This window comes from Myotis nattereri (assembly GCF_964212035.1).
Source record: "Myotis nattereri genome assembly, chromosome: 14".
In the NCBI taxonomy this organism is placed as follows: domain Eukaryota; kingdom Metazoa; phylum Chordata; class Mammalia; order Chiroptera; family Vespertilionidae; genus Myotis; species Myotis nattereri.
The window spans coordinates 20977789-20997287 of NC_138089.1; the positions used below are offsets into that span (position 1 = coordinate 20977789).

The 19499-nt window shown below is 52.0% G+C and overlaps 1 protein-coding gene across 4 annotated transcripts in view; it reads right to left on the minus strand.

The window, feature by feature from the left end:
- CACNA1D (calcium voltage-gated channel subunit alpha1 D) overlaps positions 1–19499 on the minus strand; it is a 296908-nt gene that overhangs the window by 93450 nt on the left and 183959 nt on the right. For all 4 annotated transcript variants that reach the window (XM_081105979.1, XM_081105978.1, XM_081105980.1 and 1 more), the window contains exon 9: positions 9619–9788. In XM_081105979.1, coding sequence (XP_080962105.1) covers positions 9619–9788 — 170 coding nt within the window. The remainder of the gene's footprint in view (positions 1–9618; positions 9789–19499) is intronic.

Consider the following 19499-nt stretch of genomic DNA (forward strand, 5'->3'; position numbering starts at 1 on the left):
CCCCCCCCCCCCCCGCGAGCCCCGAGCCAGCCAAACTGAATCCACAGGTGTCCTGGCCTCCAGGAGCCTCACTCCTGTTGCCTCCGTAGAGCAGGCTTTCCCGCAGGCTTGAGGATTTGTCAGCATCTCCCTCCATGTCCAGCAGCCTAAAAGCTTCTCACTCCTTTCAAAGGAAGGGTAAGGGGTGAGGTCGGACAACCGAGCAGTGACAGGCATGGCTGCCTTCCGCGAAGAGGGGGGATCCAAAGCCAAGACCTTGTGTTTTTATCTTCTTTCCATGACAAGCATGAGCAGTGCCATGACAAGCCCTGAGGAAGGTGCCTGTGCTTGCTGGTGGTGACATGCTTAGCCATCACCGGGTAACAGATTCTTGTTGCTGTAAAGAAGCCAGACTCTTCTTGGAGAATGTGGGTCAAGGCCAGACCAAGGTTTCTGTGTCTGAGGCAAGAATTACACCCTGACAATGACTATTTCTATGTGACCAGTGACATGGGAGCACAGCATCCACACAACAGCCTCTGCCCAACGTCAGTCAGCGCCTCCCTCGGGGACCTGACTGCCTCAGTCAAGAGGAGACCTCCCCTGCTCAAAACACAGTTTCCTGAAAATGTGATGCTGCGTCCTCTCCCTGCAGACCTCTCAGAAAGCTAACAGAGAAGCCTCAAGCCCTGGCTGAGGAGGGGAGGGGCCCAGAAGCCCAAAGTGGGGTCCCTTCTGGGGACAGAACCCACTCCTCTTCTCGAGGCCACCTCCGCAGAGCTGCAGCCACGGCCGTCTCTGCCCGCGTGCTTCCTGGCGTCCATGTCAGTGCTTCCTGCGTAGCTGGAGCCCCTTTTCCCTGCGGAGGCCCCGGCAGCTGCAGCCAGCCCAGCCTCTTCCTGGAAAACGCATGAGCTGAGCAAGTCGGCCCGTCTCCCCCTCGTCCCCCAACTCCCTGCCCACTCACTGTCAGGCAAGGTCCTACTCCCTGTCCTCTTCCCCCTGGGGCCGCAAGGGCTCTCGGAATAGCGAGGGGCTTTTATCCGACAGCCTCTGCCCCTTTCCCTTCGCAGGCCTTCTGCCGAGAGCAGGGTCCTCATACAACCTCCAGCCAGACCACCGTGGCTGGTTCCAGCCCAATTCCCGTAACCTCTGGGCTCAGCGTTCCCACGGTCACTCCCGAGAAAACAGGGCCGCCCGCCCCTCTGCTCTCTCAGCAGCTGGCTTTGTGTGCCCGCAGTCTAACTCCTCTCACACAGAGTCTGCCTTCCTGCAGAGCGGCCTGACCAGGGCCGATGGGGTGGCAGCAGGTCGGGGACTGCGTGGTGTGCAGAGGCTGCTGTGGGACCACAGCGGTGCCTCGGCAGGCAGGCAGACAGGGTGCCAGTTCCCAAAACTGCCCTGCACGGGGATGGCCCTGCTGCTAACCCCAGGGCTCCCATTGAGGGGCGATGTTTAGCATTATTTTAGACCCTAGCTGGAAACTTCACTACTTCCCACCTGAGCCCTTTCCTCATTCCTCCTCGAAAAGGCAAGGACCCAAAAAGCTTTGCCTCCTAGAAATATATATATATAATATTTTTTTATTGATTTCAGAGAGGAAGGGAGAGGGAGTGAGAGATAGAAACATCTATGTTGAGAGAGAATCAGTGATTGCCTGCCTCTTGCAGACCCCGCACGGGGATCGAGCCTACAGCCTGGGCATGCACCCCAACCGGGAATTAAACTGTGACCTCCGGGTTCATAGGTTGACAACCACTGAGCCACAACGGCAAGGGCCTGGGAGTATGTTTTTAACTTCTGGGTGAAACAGGCCCACTCGCTTGAACAGGGTCCTGGGCAAACCTGCCAGGGAGTGCAAGACCAAGAGGCCACCTGAAAAACGTACCCTGGGGAAAACACCCATCCAGTTACACCACTGGACTCTCATCTACACGGGAACATTTTGGATGAAAAAGCATCATTGTGGGAGAAGTGTTCAAAAAAGTCTGTCTCCCAGACTAACACTATTCATGCTGGGTTAAATACATTTTCTGAGTTGGATCAACTGCCTCTTTAAAAAGTCCAGTTCATGTGGAAAGGAGATTGCAATGCTGTCTTGGCAAAGACAAACGCTTTGGGGAAAGACAAGAAGAAAACAACACGAGCAAGTTTCCAAGAAATCAAGCAAGTAAAACACACAGGCACCTGCAGACGCAGCACACGGACATGCACGCACACAACCCCTCTGCGGGCAGAGGCGTCAGGGTCTCGGGGAAGAGCCTGCTGGAGACGGAGTTCCGTCCCAGCCATTTACCGTGATCTTTAGCCCTGCGCTGGCGGAAGCAGAACTTCCTTTTCTTCTTGTCCTCTTTTAGCAAGTCGGCCAGGGTGACCCCTTCAGGTTGAACACAAGCAATTTCATTACGGTTCAGTAGAGGGCAGCAAGAGCACCGCAAACAGGGCCCCAGGACCCGGGAGGTGCAGACTTCCACAGGCTCTGACACGCAAAACCCCAAACTGTCCCACGAGGAAACCTACCGTTCAGGGCCTGGCCAGGGAGCACAAGCGCGCATTTTATAGCGAGTATACGAAGTGCCTGTCTTTAAGAACCTGTCCTAAATAACCAACCAACTGCAATAAACAACCAACCTACCCTGTCTAGGCAGAGGTTTCCAGGGTCTGACCTCCCCTCTACGAAGGGTAAGAAGGGCGTTAGGGAGTGGGCATTGGAGTGAGTCAGGAGTCCGGGGTGCTGACCGGCTGGCTGTTCGAGTCCAGCCAGTATTGCTATCTGGGGCAGGACGCCTGGGTGCTAGAAGAGTATGCTCTGGACTTGGACAAATCAGGTCTAAATCCAGCCTGCCACTTTCTGGCTGGATGACCATGGGTGGGTTACCTGATTTGGTTAAGCCTCGGTTTCATCCCTCATCAGATGTTAATAGTGGTCGGACCTGCACTTCACGGGGTTGCTTTCAGAGGAAACCAGCAAATGTGGTAATACAAGTGGCATGCTAGGCTTTGGCAAGGCGCGGTCAACCGTTATGACTACAACTCCACTACCAGGTCACGAGAGAAATGACAGGGTCTGTGATATGGTGGTCGCTCCACGCGGGCTAGTCCTTATTGCCGAGGCCACATGCTCCAGGAAGGGACCTGCAGAGGCAGGTGGGGCTGCAGAAGGAACGCCGAGGGGGCGAGGGCCTGCACGGACCCATCCGTGGGAATGTAAACTGCTGTCACTTGGCATAGCACCCGTATTTCTAAAGGGCATGCTCTTTGACCCAGAAAAATCCTTTCCGATGAGCTCTCCCACAAGCATGTGAACGTGTGGGCCCAGACACAGGTGCACGCCTTTGTGGGGATCAGCGATGGCTACGTGCAGACTGCGGCAGAACCTTGGGTTCAAATCCCAGCTTTGCCACTTGACAGTCACGGGACCCTGGAAGCTCCCAAACCTCTTTGTGCTTCAGTTTCTAACCTGTCAAGTCCTAGTCTCACAGAGCTGCTGTTCTTTCATTCAACAAATAACATGTGACAAATACTGCCCCAGGTGCCAGCACAATGAAGAGCAGAAACAGACCCCGTTCCTGCCCCCATGGCGCACAGTCTCACGGCACAGAAGACGGCCAGACTGTCACACCAACAAGGCTAAAACTGCAACCCTGACAACTCCCTCAAAGCAGAGGTCCATGTGCTACATACAGTCCATCGGGACAGCTTGTATTGTGGCAAATTATGGAAAGTAGCCACAGCGTTGTCTTAAAAACATGGAAAGCTATGGCTCACGGCTCAGAGCCAGCTGTGCTGGGCGATCTCCTGGTGGGACAGGGGGCCAGCTGTGCTGGGTGATTTCCTGGTGTGACCAGGGGGCCAGCTGTGCTGGGTGACCTCCTGGTGGGACAGGGGGCCAGCTGTCTGTGCAAAATCCTGTGTCCTTATTCCTTCTGGGAACAAATGAGATAGGAAAGAGCAGGCCCCCACTGCCAAGTCTGGTTCCTTCTCAGAAGAGGGGCAAGAGAATGTTATTTTTTGCCTTATATACTTCAATATTATATGGATTCCTTACAGTGGGTAAATATTTCTTTTGGAATTCAAATACATTAAAAGCAGAAAAAACAACCCTGACTGGGACTCGGTGAACCTGGCAGGAGTGCCTCCTCCTCCCCGTCTCCAGCGGGGTGACCACCCTCCACTTCGTCTCCCTCCAGCTCTTAGGAGGCTACACACTGCTCCCAGGACCACCCAGGGGAGCCGGTGTCTCCCGCGACCCCAGTGCCCGGCCCTCCCTGGCCAGCCGCTCTGGAGGACGGCCGCCTGGACCATGTCTGCCACATGCAGCTCTAACTGCTGCTGTTTGCGTTACAGCTTTTAAGTGAAGGTTTTTCGCTTGGAACTTGTGCCCTGAGGTAGTTTTCTTGAGATGAAAGCCGTTTCAGAAATCAAATTTTGAAGACATAACCCTTTGAAATAGGACCAGAAAATGCCCATGCTGTGTGCTTGCAAACAGCTACCCCATCACTCTTGTCTGCCCAGCCTCAAATCAGACACCAAAAGTCACCGGCGTGGCAGGTGCGGAAGGGAGGCGACGGCCATGGCCACCTGTGCCCTGCGGCCTGAGGGGCAGGGTCCCAGGGGAGGCGGGCAGGGGCGGCACTCACAGCCTCTGCCTGGGCCCCTGAGGAAGTCTCAGGCTCTCCTTGTGCTCAGAGGTGGAGCTTCAGGCATCCCCGCCCTGTCTTTGAGCATCAGTATCGCCTCTCACGGGGATTGTCGATCACTCATAGTTCCCACCGTGAACTGGCCCGGATTTCTGGCCCCAACTTCAGAATGAGCTCCTTTAAAACCATTTCATTATTTTTAATGCCATTTTTTAAGACTAATCACTGACAATGAGAAGAGTTTAAAATAGAATCTTAGGCTTTCAGATTTTAATGGCCCTAGAAAAACCCCATTGTTCACTCGGAAGCAGCTGCATACGTCTAAAAAATCGCTTGGAGATTTGGCAGGGTTTCTTACGGAATTTGAAGCTCAGCAAAAAGTTAAATTATCCTTGAAAATTTCCCAAATGCTCAGGAACTAACTTCCAAGGAAATTTTTGCCCATTCAATTAATTGTGTGATACCAGCTTTCTAACAGCAAATGCGTGGGGCTGACATTTTAGGTAAGTGGCCCGTGAACGCAGGAAGCCAGGGCCACAGCCACGCAGCCACCACACGGCCTGGGAGGGACTGCCTGCCTCTCTGTTATCTTCCTTCAAGGTTCAGCCAAGGCCAGTGTGCTCCTCAGTGGGGGTGGGGCTGGGGGTGGGGAGCACTCAGGAGTTCCCAGCCTGGCTTTACATGCAACCTCCAGGAGACTGTACATAAAGCCACGTCACATCGAGTCCCATCACTGACCACCTAATCAGCGAGGGGGTGGGGGCGGCATCGGGAAGCATTCGAGCTCCCAGGGGGTTGTCACGTACAGCCAGAGTTGGGTACCACGATGCAGAAAATTACATTTAGAAGATCAGAAAGAAAAGATAATATGCGCACAGGTCCAAACACTTGACATCTGTCCTCTGACAGAAGCATCGACCCACTAGATGGGCTTCGGGAGCCAGAAAGCTGTGCCACGGTATTTCAAAAGTGACCAGGTCAAGTTTGTTCTCCATCACGACTTGGGAACCTTATAGTTTCTAAATAGCACAGTGTAGGGACTTCATCCTAAAACGGGTCCTCACCCTGAGGCTGAGCAGAGGTCCAGTAGCATCTGCAAAAATAACTCTGTTTCGATCAAGTTCTACTGCAGTCTGATGACAAGAGCAGCAGCATGGACCTACAGCTGTGGTGGCTCCTACCAGCTATCGAACCTTTAACCCTCATGACATCCCTATGGGCGAATATCTTGACCCCCTTCTTGCAGACAAGGAAATGGGGCTCAGAGACGTTGGGTAATGTGCCTAACACTCAAGTCTAAATTCCAAGTCACAAAACTTAGCCGCAGCCAGCTCCAGGGAAGGGGCGTCAGAATGACCTCCAGCCCAGCGCCCCCTCTGTGGGCTCATGACTCCTGCTGTTGTTAATGGCCTCCTCTCCTCCCCTTTGCTCCTCTCAACTGAGCTGGGCCGTAGGAAGGACTTCTCACACTGTCACCTAATTCCTCAGTGTCTGGGGAATCCCATCCAGTCCCCACCTGAGAAGGGCAGTTGGTGAAGTCAGCATCCTAAAGCGTGTGGGCAAGGTCAGGAGCCCTATGCGGCAACCTCTCCCCTTCCCCAGACATAAGGCAGGAACAGGCTGGCGTGTGAGGTGTGTGGGCATCGATCTGATACACCCAAAGGCTCGCTGGCACCAGCCATGCCCACACTTCTCTGCCTGCTACCAGATGGCAGAGACCAGGTCTGGGTGTGCAGGTGGCAAGTCAACCTCTGTTTGTTGGTGAAGAGGACTACATGGGCCTGTGGAAACCCTCTCCCCTGTGGTTTCTGGCTGGGACAAGAGGAAAATGGCTAGTAGCCACAGGAGGTCGCAGAAAAACCCACAGTGATGTTTGTCCAGGTCTGAGCTGCTGGCAATACATGCAGGGAGGCCCACTGCCTCGTTGGGAGGAGAGTGGGGCTCTCTTAAGTCAGTTACACTCCAACGTGTTCCCATAGCCCGAGATTTATGTCTGCATTTCCAACCCTAATCATCAGGGCTCTGAGCTCTGATGACTCAGGAAAAACTGCGAGCCTCTCTCCACGGGAGACCACAGCACCTGGCAAACGAGGCTGACGAATAACAGGGTGCCCCGCGAAGGATGTGCTATTCTGGATCAGACGCCTGCCCAGCTGGCTCCGCAGGCAGCGTCACGCATCACTGTGGGCAGCAGGAGCCACCAGGCTGACGATCCTGAGACCCAGTGCAGCTTTAGGGGCCTGGGAGCCCCCGCTACAAAGTGAACTCTGAGGATCTACAGCAGGGGTCCTCAAACTACGGCCCGCGGGCCACATGCAAATACAAATATTGTATTTGTTCGCGTTTTGCTTTTTTACTTCCAAGTAAGATGTGTGCAGTGTGCATAGGAATTTGTTCGTAGTTGTTTTTTTTAAACTATAGTCCGGCCCTCCAACGGCCTGAACTGGCCCCCTGTTTAAAAGTTTGAGGACCCCTGATCTACAACTTTTGAAGGGCGTTTCTTTCCTTGATTATCTTACTAAGTGATGCATTTAAGGGCTTTCAACTTTTGTAAGCTTCCTCACCTGGCTCATGCCCTTTCCTCCGCCTGAAAAGCGAGGAGGCTCATCCCTCAGAGCTCAGCAGGATCCCCACCTCTTCCACGGAACCTTCCCTGCTTTCCCGCTAGCTGAATTGCTGAGCCCTCTGGCTCCCACAGCAGGCTGCTGGCCCTTGACTACAGCGCCAGCTTGTCCACTGCTTTACTCTGAGGCTCCGCTTTCCCATCTTCCCTCCACGGCAAGGTCTCCAATGGAAGAGGCACTGATCGTGTCATCAGACAGCAGCAGGACACAGGAAATGCTGGGCTAAGACACAGCGTGGACCCGCAGGACTACCAGAAGCAATGCCTCAAATCCACGAACATCCCTACTCGCCAATCACAGGCCATAAAAAGGGTCCCACCACAACTGAGGCTGCCAATACCACATGGGTCCCTGTCTCTTTCTGGAGGTGGAGCAATAGAGATGAAAGGCCATCAGCCTGCAAGACCGCCTCGCTCAGCTCTCTACAGGACACGCCTAAGAGAGCAAAGAAAGGCACTCTGCTGAGAAGAAGGAAGGGTGCCTTCAGCATTTTACACACAAGATGCTAGGGGCTGGGCTTAGGAGAAGGGGGCAGCAGCAGTGCTGGGGTTTGGGAACGAAGAAGGAAAGAGCAAGGCAGGTATTCCCCAAGCTGCACACAAGTTGCCCGCCACACTGCAGGTGGGGAGGCCCTGGGGACTCGGGCTGGCTCTCACATCTGGGAGTGCTGCGCCAAGGACATGCAGACACGCTTATACCCAATCACCTACAGGACACCACCGAGCTTGGAACTTAAACTTCTGCTTATAAACTCTGATCTCAAATTTGGCAAGCACAGTCAGCACTAGAAATGCCCCTGCAATTTCCTAATCCTTAGGTGGTGAACACCAGGCGCTTCCTTGAGGAGCAGTGGGTGAGACCTGGAGGAAGCAGGGAGGGGGAGGAGAGGAGAGCAGCCTGCACTCCATGGCTCCCCCATTGGCACACAGGACTCAAGCGATCATTTGCATCCATGACAGCAGGAAACCCTCACTCCCCATGGCATCACAGCCTCAGAGTGCCAGGCTAGAAGTCACCGAATGCCATCTCAGTCAAGAAAAGAATCCCCTCCAGCATGGCCCTCAGCCCCCACACTGCACTACCTACAGAAGCAGTACAGATTGGCCTCACTCTCCCTGCTTCATGTCTCCCTGACCTGCACACCCTCTGGGTTCCGGCCAAACCAATAGCCCATCGCTTCCTCAAGCCTTACTTTGCCCACCTTGATGTCCTCCTCATGCCATTGCCATGGCTCAGGATGTTTCCTGACACTGAGCTGTGACATATCTCAGACCCAACCTTCAGGGCCCAGGTCCAGTGCCTCCACAGCTCTCTCCTACAGCCAGCCCTTCATCCTCTCAGCCTCCAGCACACCGCCTGCCTCCCTTCCAACCTGTGTCTCTGTCTCCTTACTGCACTGTGTGTGTGCAGGCATGGCCTTCCGCAGAAGGAGCACACAGCCTCTCCATCTCAGGAGTCCTCCCGGCATCAGCACCGGCCCTGCTGAATGAAGGAACGACTGCATGATGTCTGAGGGGCTCTGCTCACTGGAGCTCCCTCGGCCGTCTTCTGAGAGGCAGTGCCTAGCTTGGTCTCCCAGACCTCTCGATGGACATACAACTCTGCAATAGGTTGTCGGTCTTTACTACCAACTATTCTAGATCGGAAACAAATCACAAACATCTTAGTCAAATCCACTGCTAAATGTCAGCACCCACTTTACCCGAGGCACGGGTGGCCCCAGGAGAGGAAGAGCACGCCTGTGAGAAGAGTCTATGGTAAGACTATGTCTATGGTCTTGACTGACATTGACAGTGAATTCCGGTGGTCGACTGAGCACTGGGCCTTGTTACTGCAGGAAGTACTGAGGGTGCCTGGTGTCCGTGTGGGAACCCAGAGGGGAGGGCTCCACAGCAGCCACACTGGCTCACATGCCTCCTAACGCTGCCCAGAACTGGCTTCTTCCCAGCCCCGAGTGGGCCAAGCATTTGGCTTCCCCTGGCTGGCACAGGTGGGAGCTGCTTCAGGCAACAGAGGGGTAGAGAGGCCCCTGCTCTCCAAGTTCCAAAAACACTGCTCGCTAAGGGGAGGAACCACAGCTTTGTCTCCTATGGTCTCTTCCCACACCTGTCCCGCTCCGAGGGGCTTACTGAATCCCTGAGGCGATGGGTGAGTCTGTCTGACCCTCTGCCACGTGACCAGAAACAACTCTAAAAGCCACCTCTCGGGAGAAATTCAGAGGCAGGTACATGCACTGTGCTCTCGGACGTGCAGGCAGAGGGAACCGATGGCTGAGGGGCCCTGGGTCTCAGGCCGGGTCAGGGGGCAGGAAGGCCTGCTGCCAGGCAGCTCTGCATCACATACGCACTGGTCAGGAGTGGGAAGGCGCTACATACTATTTCGCTTGCTTTCCTCTCCTCCTTCCTCCTCATTCTCGGGATCAATGTCTTCCGCCTGGGTGATCCAATCCAAGTAGCCCTTCAGGTCCTCTTCCAGCTGCTGCTTCTCCCGCAGTTTCTGGAAATCGCCCCGGGCCTTCGCCTTCTCCCTTTCTTTTGAGAATTCTCTGAGGGGGGCAAGAGAAGAAGCACATGTCAGGACCCCGCGGGGACCCGCAGCCTGAGCCGTCTGCCCTGCGGCACCAGGGCTCGTGGCAGGACACACGGCACAAGTGCAGCCACACGAGCACAGCAACAGGGCCACACACGTGGACAGACAGGGCAGTGGCTTCCCAAGCAAGACGGTGAGTGTGAGAGCTGCAGAGACCACCCCACACACATGCACCCGCTCCTAGCAAACAAACTCCCTCCAGGATTCCAGAGATTCCCAAGGAGCCTGGGCCCAAAGCATCATGTGCCATCAGGGCAGGCCTGACACCTCCCACCCCAGGGGCCTGACTCAGAGCTCAGAGGTGCCCACTCCCCGCCACCCCACCCCCCACCCCGCCCTGTCAGCCTCCTCAGACAGCAGGCATCGCACTTCAAAGAAAGAATGGGGGGGGGGGGCAAGGTGCGGTCAGAGAGAGCACCAAGTCAGTGTTTCTGCAATAGTTCCAGAACATTCCTAATGTGTGCGCCCCTTCCCATACAAGAGCCCTGAGAGGCGGAGCGGTCCTGGCTCCCCTCCCACCACCCACAGGTTCCAGAGAGCAGTGGACAGACTCAGGGGAGACCCACCTCAGCCCCAGTCCCCCATCCCAGCCAGGAAACGGAGCACTGGTGAGGCACCACTGTTTGCTTAACCCCGCTGCTTGCCATGATCTGCCCCCAAGTCTTCCTGCTGGAGGTGAGAGGCAGTGCGGTCTGCTGCCCGTCTAGAGGAGCACCTGCCCTGGAAAGGCTTGGCGGACGTGTCCATGTTCCCAACTGGCCGCCTTCACTCCGCCTTCGTGTCTGTACTCCTACATCTATGCGCGCACAGAACCCCGCATTGCTCAGCAAGCCTGAGAGTCAGGCGGACGATTGCCCACTCTCACATACAAGGAACCATCTGCCTTTCCAGCCGAGAATTGTTCCAGGAGCCAAGTTATGTGAGTTGCGGATTAATAAGTATCATGAAAAAGCTGCTAAGAAAGATGAGGTTCCAGGCAGCGCAGCGTCCGCACACAGACCCCTGGGTTCCGACCGAGGTCACATCTGCCTGCCTCTGCCTTCCCCCCAATCCAAAGCCAGCACATCTCCCTTTCAGGGGCCTCATTAACCCAACCCCAATGACAAAGGGAAACGACCTGCTTACAGAAAGCCAACCCCCATTCTCTCTCCTCGGCCCCCTCTCCACTCTGGGCTGTCGAGGGCTGAACAGATATGTGAACAGCCAGTGACGCCGGTAATTAAGATAAGTAACTGGCATCCTTGCCACGGCTTCACCCTCTGCCCACAGTTTGAAAGGACATGCTCACTGCTCATCACCCACTCTTCTGATGCTCCAGAACCTCTGTTTGGCTCTGTGAGGGCTGGTCCGTCCCCATGGTCACCCTCAGGGAAGCGAGGAGGTCAGGACTGTGCTGCCTCCTGGGCCCGGATCCCAGAGGAGCGCCCTCCAGGGCCAGCAGGGGAGCAAAGGTGGTGAGGACCCTGAGATGGTGTCTGCACTCCCCGCTCAGGGGCCTCTCCTCCCGGGGGAGAATACCTTGTGTCTCAGAAAAGAAGGTGCAAACCATACCCTGAGAAAGGACCCGAGAGGGCCCAGGTGTGGTCAGAGAGATACAGGACGTGCGGAACTCGGTCCTGGGTAGATTCACCAAATTCATGTGAACTTCGGAAAAGCTGCGCCCAATCCAGAATCACATCCCTGAACAAGAGGAGGCCCTGGAGCGTCATGTGTCAACATGAAAACATATTATGTAATGTTTCCTTAAGCACACTGTAAGGAACAAGCATGCGGGCCTTCAAACCGGTTGTTACCCAGAGCATCCAAGTACAGATCTCTGGGCATGTTCTGGTTCTGAACTTAGAGCACTAAGCGTGCACCATTACATACAAACACCGTATTCTTATTTCAGTTATATATCCGACCTGAGTTCTTGAAAAACAAAATGACCAAGATAGTGAAAGAGTTATCCTGGACCTCTTACCCTTTGAGGCAGCATGGAAGGACCTGGAAATTATTATACTAAGTGAAATAAGCCAGTCAGAGAAAGAGAAATATCACATGATCTCACTCATATGTGGAATCCAATGAACAAAATAGATCCAGAAGCATGGAACAGGCTGGCAAATCTCAGAGGGAAGGTGGGGGTGGGGAGGTGGATGGGGAGAGAATAACTGGGGAACTTATATGCATATACCCATAGCCCAAGGACATAGACAATAGTGAGGTGAAGGCCTGGGAGACGTGGATGTGGAGTGGAGAGGGTTTATGGGGGGAAAGAAGAGGCAACTCTAATACTTTCAACAATCTTGATAAATTAAAAAACAAACAAACAGTTACCCTGAAATGTAAGGGAGGTTTGCTTTAATATCATATTTTATGAAGTTTTCTTGCATTAGGAATACAGAAACCCCTCTCTAACAAGCTGCATCGCTGTTGCCCATTTTTGGTTGTTGGGGCGTGGAACAGCATGCATGAGTAAATTTACTATGACTAAAATTTCTGAGAATGAAAAAGACTGCCGGGTCCTGGCTTATGGCCCCTTTATTTTAAGTAATAATAGTCACTGTTACAAAAGTTCATATAACAAAACGTTCACAGTTCTGAAGGGCCGAATACTTAGCAGGCATTAACATTCACTGATCTGGACAGAACTAAGATGTACTGGGCATGGACCTCCCCCTGCCGGCTATGAGGCAGGTGGAGGAGGAGGTGCTGGAATAAACCGGCTGCCCGCTCAGTCCTCCCAGACCACACCGGGCGCTGTGTCTGAAGGCCCGGATGGAGAGCCAGCTCATCCACTTTTCTTTTCTGAGCTTCAGTCTCCTCACGTGCAAAGCAGACACAAGACCTGCTCTCCTGTTTCATACGGATTAAATAAGACATTCAATGAGATGATTCTGTGGCACTCACAAAACCCTGTACAAATGTGGAGTTCAAATGTATACTATTTAGCTGTGGAATCTGGGCCTAAAAGAGGCGATTGGAGGAGCTCTCTCAAATACCAACGGGAGGGAAACTGCCAACAGCTCTGCCTGGGCTCTAAGCCATATGGCCCTTGCAGAACTGAGAAACACGGAAGGACACATAAGATCCAGGGCTCAGAGGACGTGGAGGAGCGCCTAGGTGCCCGTCCACCCTGTACTGCCCTCACTCAGTGGAAATAACTCAGCCCCATCACAACAGACCTGCCATGCCAGGAAGTCTCACCTGATTCCCGGGACTTCAGTCTGAACCTCACACAAAAGTGTTCCCTTCTGTGTAAGAATGCCTCGTTTTAGAAGCCTATTACTAAGGGATAAAATAACAGTGACTATTACAAAAGTTGATCTGACAAAGCTATTGGTAGAACCATCAGACTTTTACAAGTGACCAGAGATCTGACAACTCACGTGTGACAGAAGCCTACTTGTTCCAGATCCGAATTCTGTTTACGGTGCAATCCAATGAAGAAAGATATAAGAGGGGCTGGACCCAAAAGCACACAGCATGCTACCCTTGGCATACAAGACAGAGGACATACGGAAACATGCGTATGTTACTACGGGATGTTTCTGAGGATAAAGCAGAAAATAAGGGACAGGGACAAATGGAGTAGAGGGGACAAAGTAGGAGTGGCAGTTCTAAGTATAGCTGTTGTTTTTATAGTTTTGACTTTTAGAATCATGTTAATGTTATATATGTTAAAATGTTTTGAACAGGTATGAGATGGAGGGAAAATACCCCTAAAGCAGAAGCAAATTAAGAGACAAATGCATCTGCCCTAGCTGGTTTGGCTCAGTGGACAGAGTGCCGGCCTGTGGACTGAAGGGTCTCGGGTTCGATTCCAGTCAACGGCACATGCCTGGGTTGTGGGCTCGATCCCCAGTAGGGGGCATGGAGGAGGCAGCCAATCAATGATTCTCTCTCATCATTGATGTTTCTCTCTCTCTCCCTCCCCTCCATTCCTCTCTGAAATCAATAAAAATATTTATAAAAAGGCAAATGTATCTGATTGTATTTCAAATGAAACCATAGCCACACTGAGGGAGAAAGACAAAAGTAATCAAGTAGCTTATGATCATTTGACTGGCACTCAGTCTCGGGCAGGACCAGGGTGAGGGAAGAGCTGTAAGTAAGTGCTGAACTCTTTTTAGGATGTTTGCTGGGTTGGGGAAGCAATATGGTCACAACAGTGCTGACGTTATTTCAGATGCATTACAGGACCTGACAAATGAATACATGTGTTAATGTGTTTGGGAGCCAGGGTTCTCACTGTGGAAGGAGGGATACAGAAATGTGGGAGAGAACCCTCTGGGATGGACTGGAACTAGAGGTATTGGTGTGAATTGATGGTCTCTAAATATATAGGATGCATTTGTGTATGCAAATGCACATATTTCCTCTGTCTATTAAAAGGACCTAGAACCAAAGATACCCAGTAGTATGAGCACAGCGGGCACCCAGATCTTGGTCTCTAATACCATTTCCCATGAAAAGGAATCAGTAGTCTTTGGGGAAACGGCTGATTCAGGGGCAGGGCAGGATAGGCACAACACAAAACAAGTAAAGAAGGTCTTTTAAAAAACACACCCGAATAAACAAATAAAAACATGATGATGGCATGCCATAAGGATACAGGAGCCAAAGCAGTGCCTCTCACTGGCCAAATCTGTGATTGTTTGCCCCCCAAAAGTTATTAACTTAGGGTAGTAATGAATTATAAAATATTTTTGAAAATCAGTCCACGCTCTTATAGATGGCAAATAAAAAGCACACGAGATAAATCACTAATAAGTGAATTCAAATAAAGGATAGATGTGCTATTCTTATAGCTGTTCACTGTGCTATTATAACATTTCTGTAGTCTGAAACACAACACAATTTTAAGGGTTTGGAAACTGTAACCATGGTAAACAAATGCAAATTTGCATTTTATGTATTCATTTCCGCTCACCAGCCAGATGGCAGGCTCCTTGCAGGAATGGACAATGTTGTCCATTTCTTAGGTTTTTCTTTCCATGTCTCCAGCTCCCCCAGGCGCCCACCCCCCTTTAAGCAGCCATGCAGGAAGTCTGGGTACAAAACAAATGCACACAACAGAACAAGCCTATCCTTGCGATGCCAGAATGCATCAGGACAGCCAGCCCACAGCTCTGAGATCTCCCAGGAGCATGAAATGAGTGTGACTGAGCCAGACATGCAGTCTGGAGCAGCCTCCACCACCAGCCTGCCATTCTCTCTTATCATTTACAGGCCTCACTGGGCAGTGGATTGGCTGTCTCCAGGTTGCTAGAGAATCTTCCCTCCAGGTTCATGTACTTCGGAAGGAGCAATTTCTCAGGGAGGACTCTCCCTGCCAGCTGGATGACTACCAAGCGCCTTATGGGGCCAGTCCGCCCACACCTCGTCCACCGAAGTGCCTGACGAAGCCGGGGCCAGAGCATGTCATCGGCTTGGCCTCCCTCTTGGCTTCTGGTTTCTACTGCAGACCTGACTTCATCCTGGTCCTGTCCTGCTCAGGATGCCTCGTGGCTCCTCCCCGCCGCCCTCAAGAATCAAGGTCAAATGCTTCAGGCTGGCACGCGGCCGTCTAGCCTTCTCCCACAGGACATGCCAGCTTGCTTTCCCCTTCCTATAAATGTACACCTTGTATTTTGGCTTCACTCTTCTCGATTCCTCAGCGCTCTGAGCCTCTGTCCACAGAATGCCATCCACCTGAACAGCCGTCTTCCATCTTTAATTCCAGCTCATCTTCCAAAACCCGGCTTTCTGTGGCTACCCCATCCGGAGTCCTGCCCCCTGCGAATCACCAGGGCACTCTGCTCACCGAATGCCAAGACACAGATAGGTGTGTGTGCCCTCTCCCCGCTGGCCTCCACGGTGTGATACCTGGAGCAGAGCCCAGCACGATGCCTCGCCCCCACCCTCCCTGGAGAGGGCCCGCTGTGAGGGAGGGGCTGTTCTTACCCTCGTGGTACAGACACTGACGAAACTGAGGCTCTGGAAGGCTGGTCACACCAGCCCATCTAGCTCCTGAATGACCCTCCTAAGGACCTCAACACGGGCACATCGGAGGCAGAGGAAGGAGAGGGCAGAGTATGAAGGGATGAGTTTCAAAAGCAGGCCTTAAATCCCAAACTAAGATATTGGGGTTGCTTCCCTGTAGGCAATGGGGAACCAACAGAAGTTTGGTAGGAGAGAGTCCTTATCAGCTTTGTTTTGCGGGAGTTACTTGGGAAGATGAGATCAGAATAAGGAGATAATGGTGGTGAGGAGGCCAGGAGGCATTCAGTAAACAATGAGTGTGATAGCGCAGATTCAACGTCAATAAAAATGCAAGGTGACAGTAACATGGTTCTGATAAAATTCCCATCTTTCTTACACTATAATTCGGAGAAGCCCCTGGGAGGCCTGCCACTGCTGATCCCCAAACACCCCCACTTTCTGGGCAGTTTCACCTCCACCCCTTTTTGTGCTGGTGCCAAGGTCTGGCACCGCCCGTGTTGTCACCCCAGTTAACACGGACCTTCCTGCAGGGCCGGATGATGCCCACCTGCCATGTAGACATCCCTTGCCTACCTGCTCAGGAAAGAAAGTGGGGTAGGCGGGGAGGCAGAGGAAGGGCGGGAGGCACGGGAGGTCAGATGGAGAAGAGAAGGGCCCTGAGACACGCCCACCTGAGCCCACCGTCACCTTAGACAGTCCTTCACGAGAAACTGCGCCAGCCCTGGGCCCCACTCATTAACCCACGGCAGCCACAGCAGGATCTGGGCCTTCGCTGCTGGGGGCTGACCTGGTTTCCTGCGGGAGAGCCCATCTGGGCCACAGCCCCTCACTCTAGTAATAACAGAAACGAACCTCTCGTGTATTTCAACCTTTATCTGGAGCCCTCAACCTGTCTTTGTATGCACTGTCCCACAGGCCCCTCGCAACCTCGGTGTGGCACAAGCAGGAGGAGGATTTTCTCTCCGTCTCACAAAGACCAAGGCTGGGGTTCCACCAGGTACTGCGCTGGCCCCACGTATGTGCCCCGCACACAGGGACCCCGGGGCTCCTAACCATTGCTCTTTCCATGGGATGCCAACCCCTCTGTCTCCTGGCTCAGGAGATGCACAGAGTGGACGCTATTGGTCAGGATCAGGAAGAGAGGGCGGGGCGGAATGCACTGCTTACCCCACATCCCATCTTCTTCCACAGCCCAACAGAGGCTCAGAGAAAGGTGACAGCACCCTCTCTGCTCATCTCCCCATGAGACACCGCCCAGTAAAGACTCTCTGTGCCTGGACCCAGCCAGCCTTCCTCCTTGGGCGCCCCTATCCACTCCCAAGGGCTGGGCACATGCAGAGAACTCCCCAAACCCTGACATTGCCTGAATTTCTGGGCCCTGACATCCTGCTCTCTGGGAACCCTGGCTCATCAGCTCTGCTGGGGAGAGCACCGAGCCTGAAGCCAGCCACTGCACTCAAAGGCAGTGCAGGGCCACGGATGCCACAGATGCCGAAGGATGACCCACTGTTTGCTCTGGAATGTGTTAGTTCTCGGATGCCCCATAAAATGAAGGGGCCACTGGAAATCATGTTGATTTAGAGATAGTGCTTTTTTCTTGGATTGCAATGCTCTTTGTTCTAACCCGACTCACACAAATAAAATTTAGACAAATTAAATACTTTGAAATATATACACACGCGGAAAACAAACACAAACAAGCATAAAACCTATAGTGAACAAGGCCAACAGAATCACTAGGTCCCAGATTTCAGGCAAAACAGAGGAATCAGAAATTCACTCCCCTCAACCCCCCAAAAAAGAAAACAACAAAAAAAGGCAGCATTTATAAAAAGGTAAAAAGTAGGGGGGAGTTGAAGAGTAACCCACTAATTTTTTATCATTAGAGGCCAGTCTTCTTTAGACCTAAATTATTTCCTCTACACAGACATAAAGGAAAGAAAACAGATGAAAAAGTAGTTTGGTTCAAAAAATATTTTCATATTTAAACCTAATATTTTTGGAAAGCATGTAAGTTCAGTTTCTGTTCAAGAAACTATGTGTTTTTAAAAATCAACAATAAAGTGTGATGTTTCACAATAAAAATAAATTTAAATTAGTGGCACTGATTCAGTTCAAAGGTCATCCAAATCATTGACTTTGCTCCAGTTTTCCCTCAATCAACCACAAAAAGCCAAGATTAGCCAAAGTATGTTCTTGTTCTCTCTACATGAGACAAACAGGCCAGGATGGGGGCAGTGGCCTTGGGATACAGCTCTCCATCAACAAGATCCTCTCCTTTGCAGGGAAGATCCAGGGAGGGGCAGAGCGCTAACCTGGGAGAGCATCCTTCAAGGGCAAGCTAGGCATTGGCCGCCAAGTAGAGGGGAGTCACTGGCTGGCAAAAGGGACAAGAGAAAATGAAGGACCCTTGTTTACACAGTAAATACGTTAAGGAGCATTTTTAACAATCTTATTTCTAATCATCAGAACATAGAATAACTAATTCTTTGGGAACTCATTACTGAACTAAACCCCATGGTGCATCCTTTCATGAAGATTCGGTGCCTCCTACTTTGTCGGTTTGGGTGTCTTGAGCTTTTCTCAAAACAACCCTCTCCCTTGCATGTCCTTGACTGCGTTTGTTGACATACAAGTCTCTGAAGATGCATTAAATAGCGAACAGTTTCCATCTTTGGGGAAGATGAGCCATTTTCAAAGTAGGTGACTCCTAGATTTTAATGACTAGGTTGAGCTGTCCGCTATGAATGGCAGATGAGCGGGCTGGGTGCACGTGGCACTTACCCTATGCCACAGGAACGGGGATGGGGACGGAGTGGACAAGTGCACCAGCTGTCTGGTGCTCGCTGACCGCCCCTGCTCCTTTCGGACCACTTGTCCTCGCACTCTGTACCCCAGCCGCCCTGAAGTTCACGCATTCTCTCAGAGCTCTCTTGTATCTCTAGGCCACTGTGTCGTTCCCTAAGCCTCAACTGCCCTTCAATGACCCCACTTGTCTGGGTCGGCCTATAAGGACATTTCTCCAATGTCCTTACTAGTAAGAGTCTCCTAGATAAGAGTCTCACTTGTGTAGAATTCATTTGATAGCCCTGCCATTGTTAGTTAATATTCTCTTTACCACACTAGACTGGAAGGTCTGTGAAGGAGGGGCTGTGTCTGTCTTATCTTTGTATATTGGCTCCTTATCACAAACCCTGGCTATTAGTAGTTGCTGGATAAGAATAGGCTAAGTAAGTTTAACAGATAGAACCATAGGCTCATGGTCATGTCAGAGACATGGACAGGATGCTCTGCGTTACATGTATTGGATCACAAATGCCCATGTAACTTTCTATCGCCTAAAATTGTCACTAAGAAACAAAAAGAAAGCCAGCCAGAATCCTGTACAAGTCTAAAAAAGTCATGCATGGGAATCAACTACCTCTTGCTGCTTAGACTGAAGCATACCTTTCCTTTGCCCCGTCTCCTCGTCTGGGGACAGAGGAATGTTCTCTCTTTGAAGACCGGGTTTCCCATGGCTACTAAAGACTTTCCAATGTTCCTTCCAGACAATTTCCCCCACTGGTAAGCATCCATGCAGGTTGCATGCTAAAAGTTAGACTTCTTGTTTCATTCTATTTAAAAACACACACACATTTTAAGAGATATTCTTAAAAAAACACATGGGCTTTCTTGCCTGACATTACTTTCTCTGAAAGAA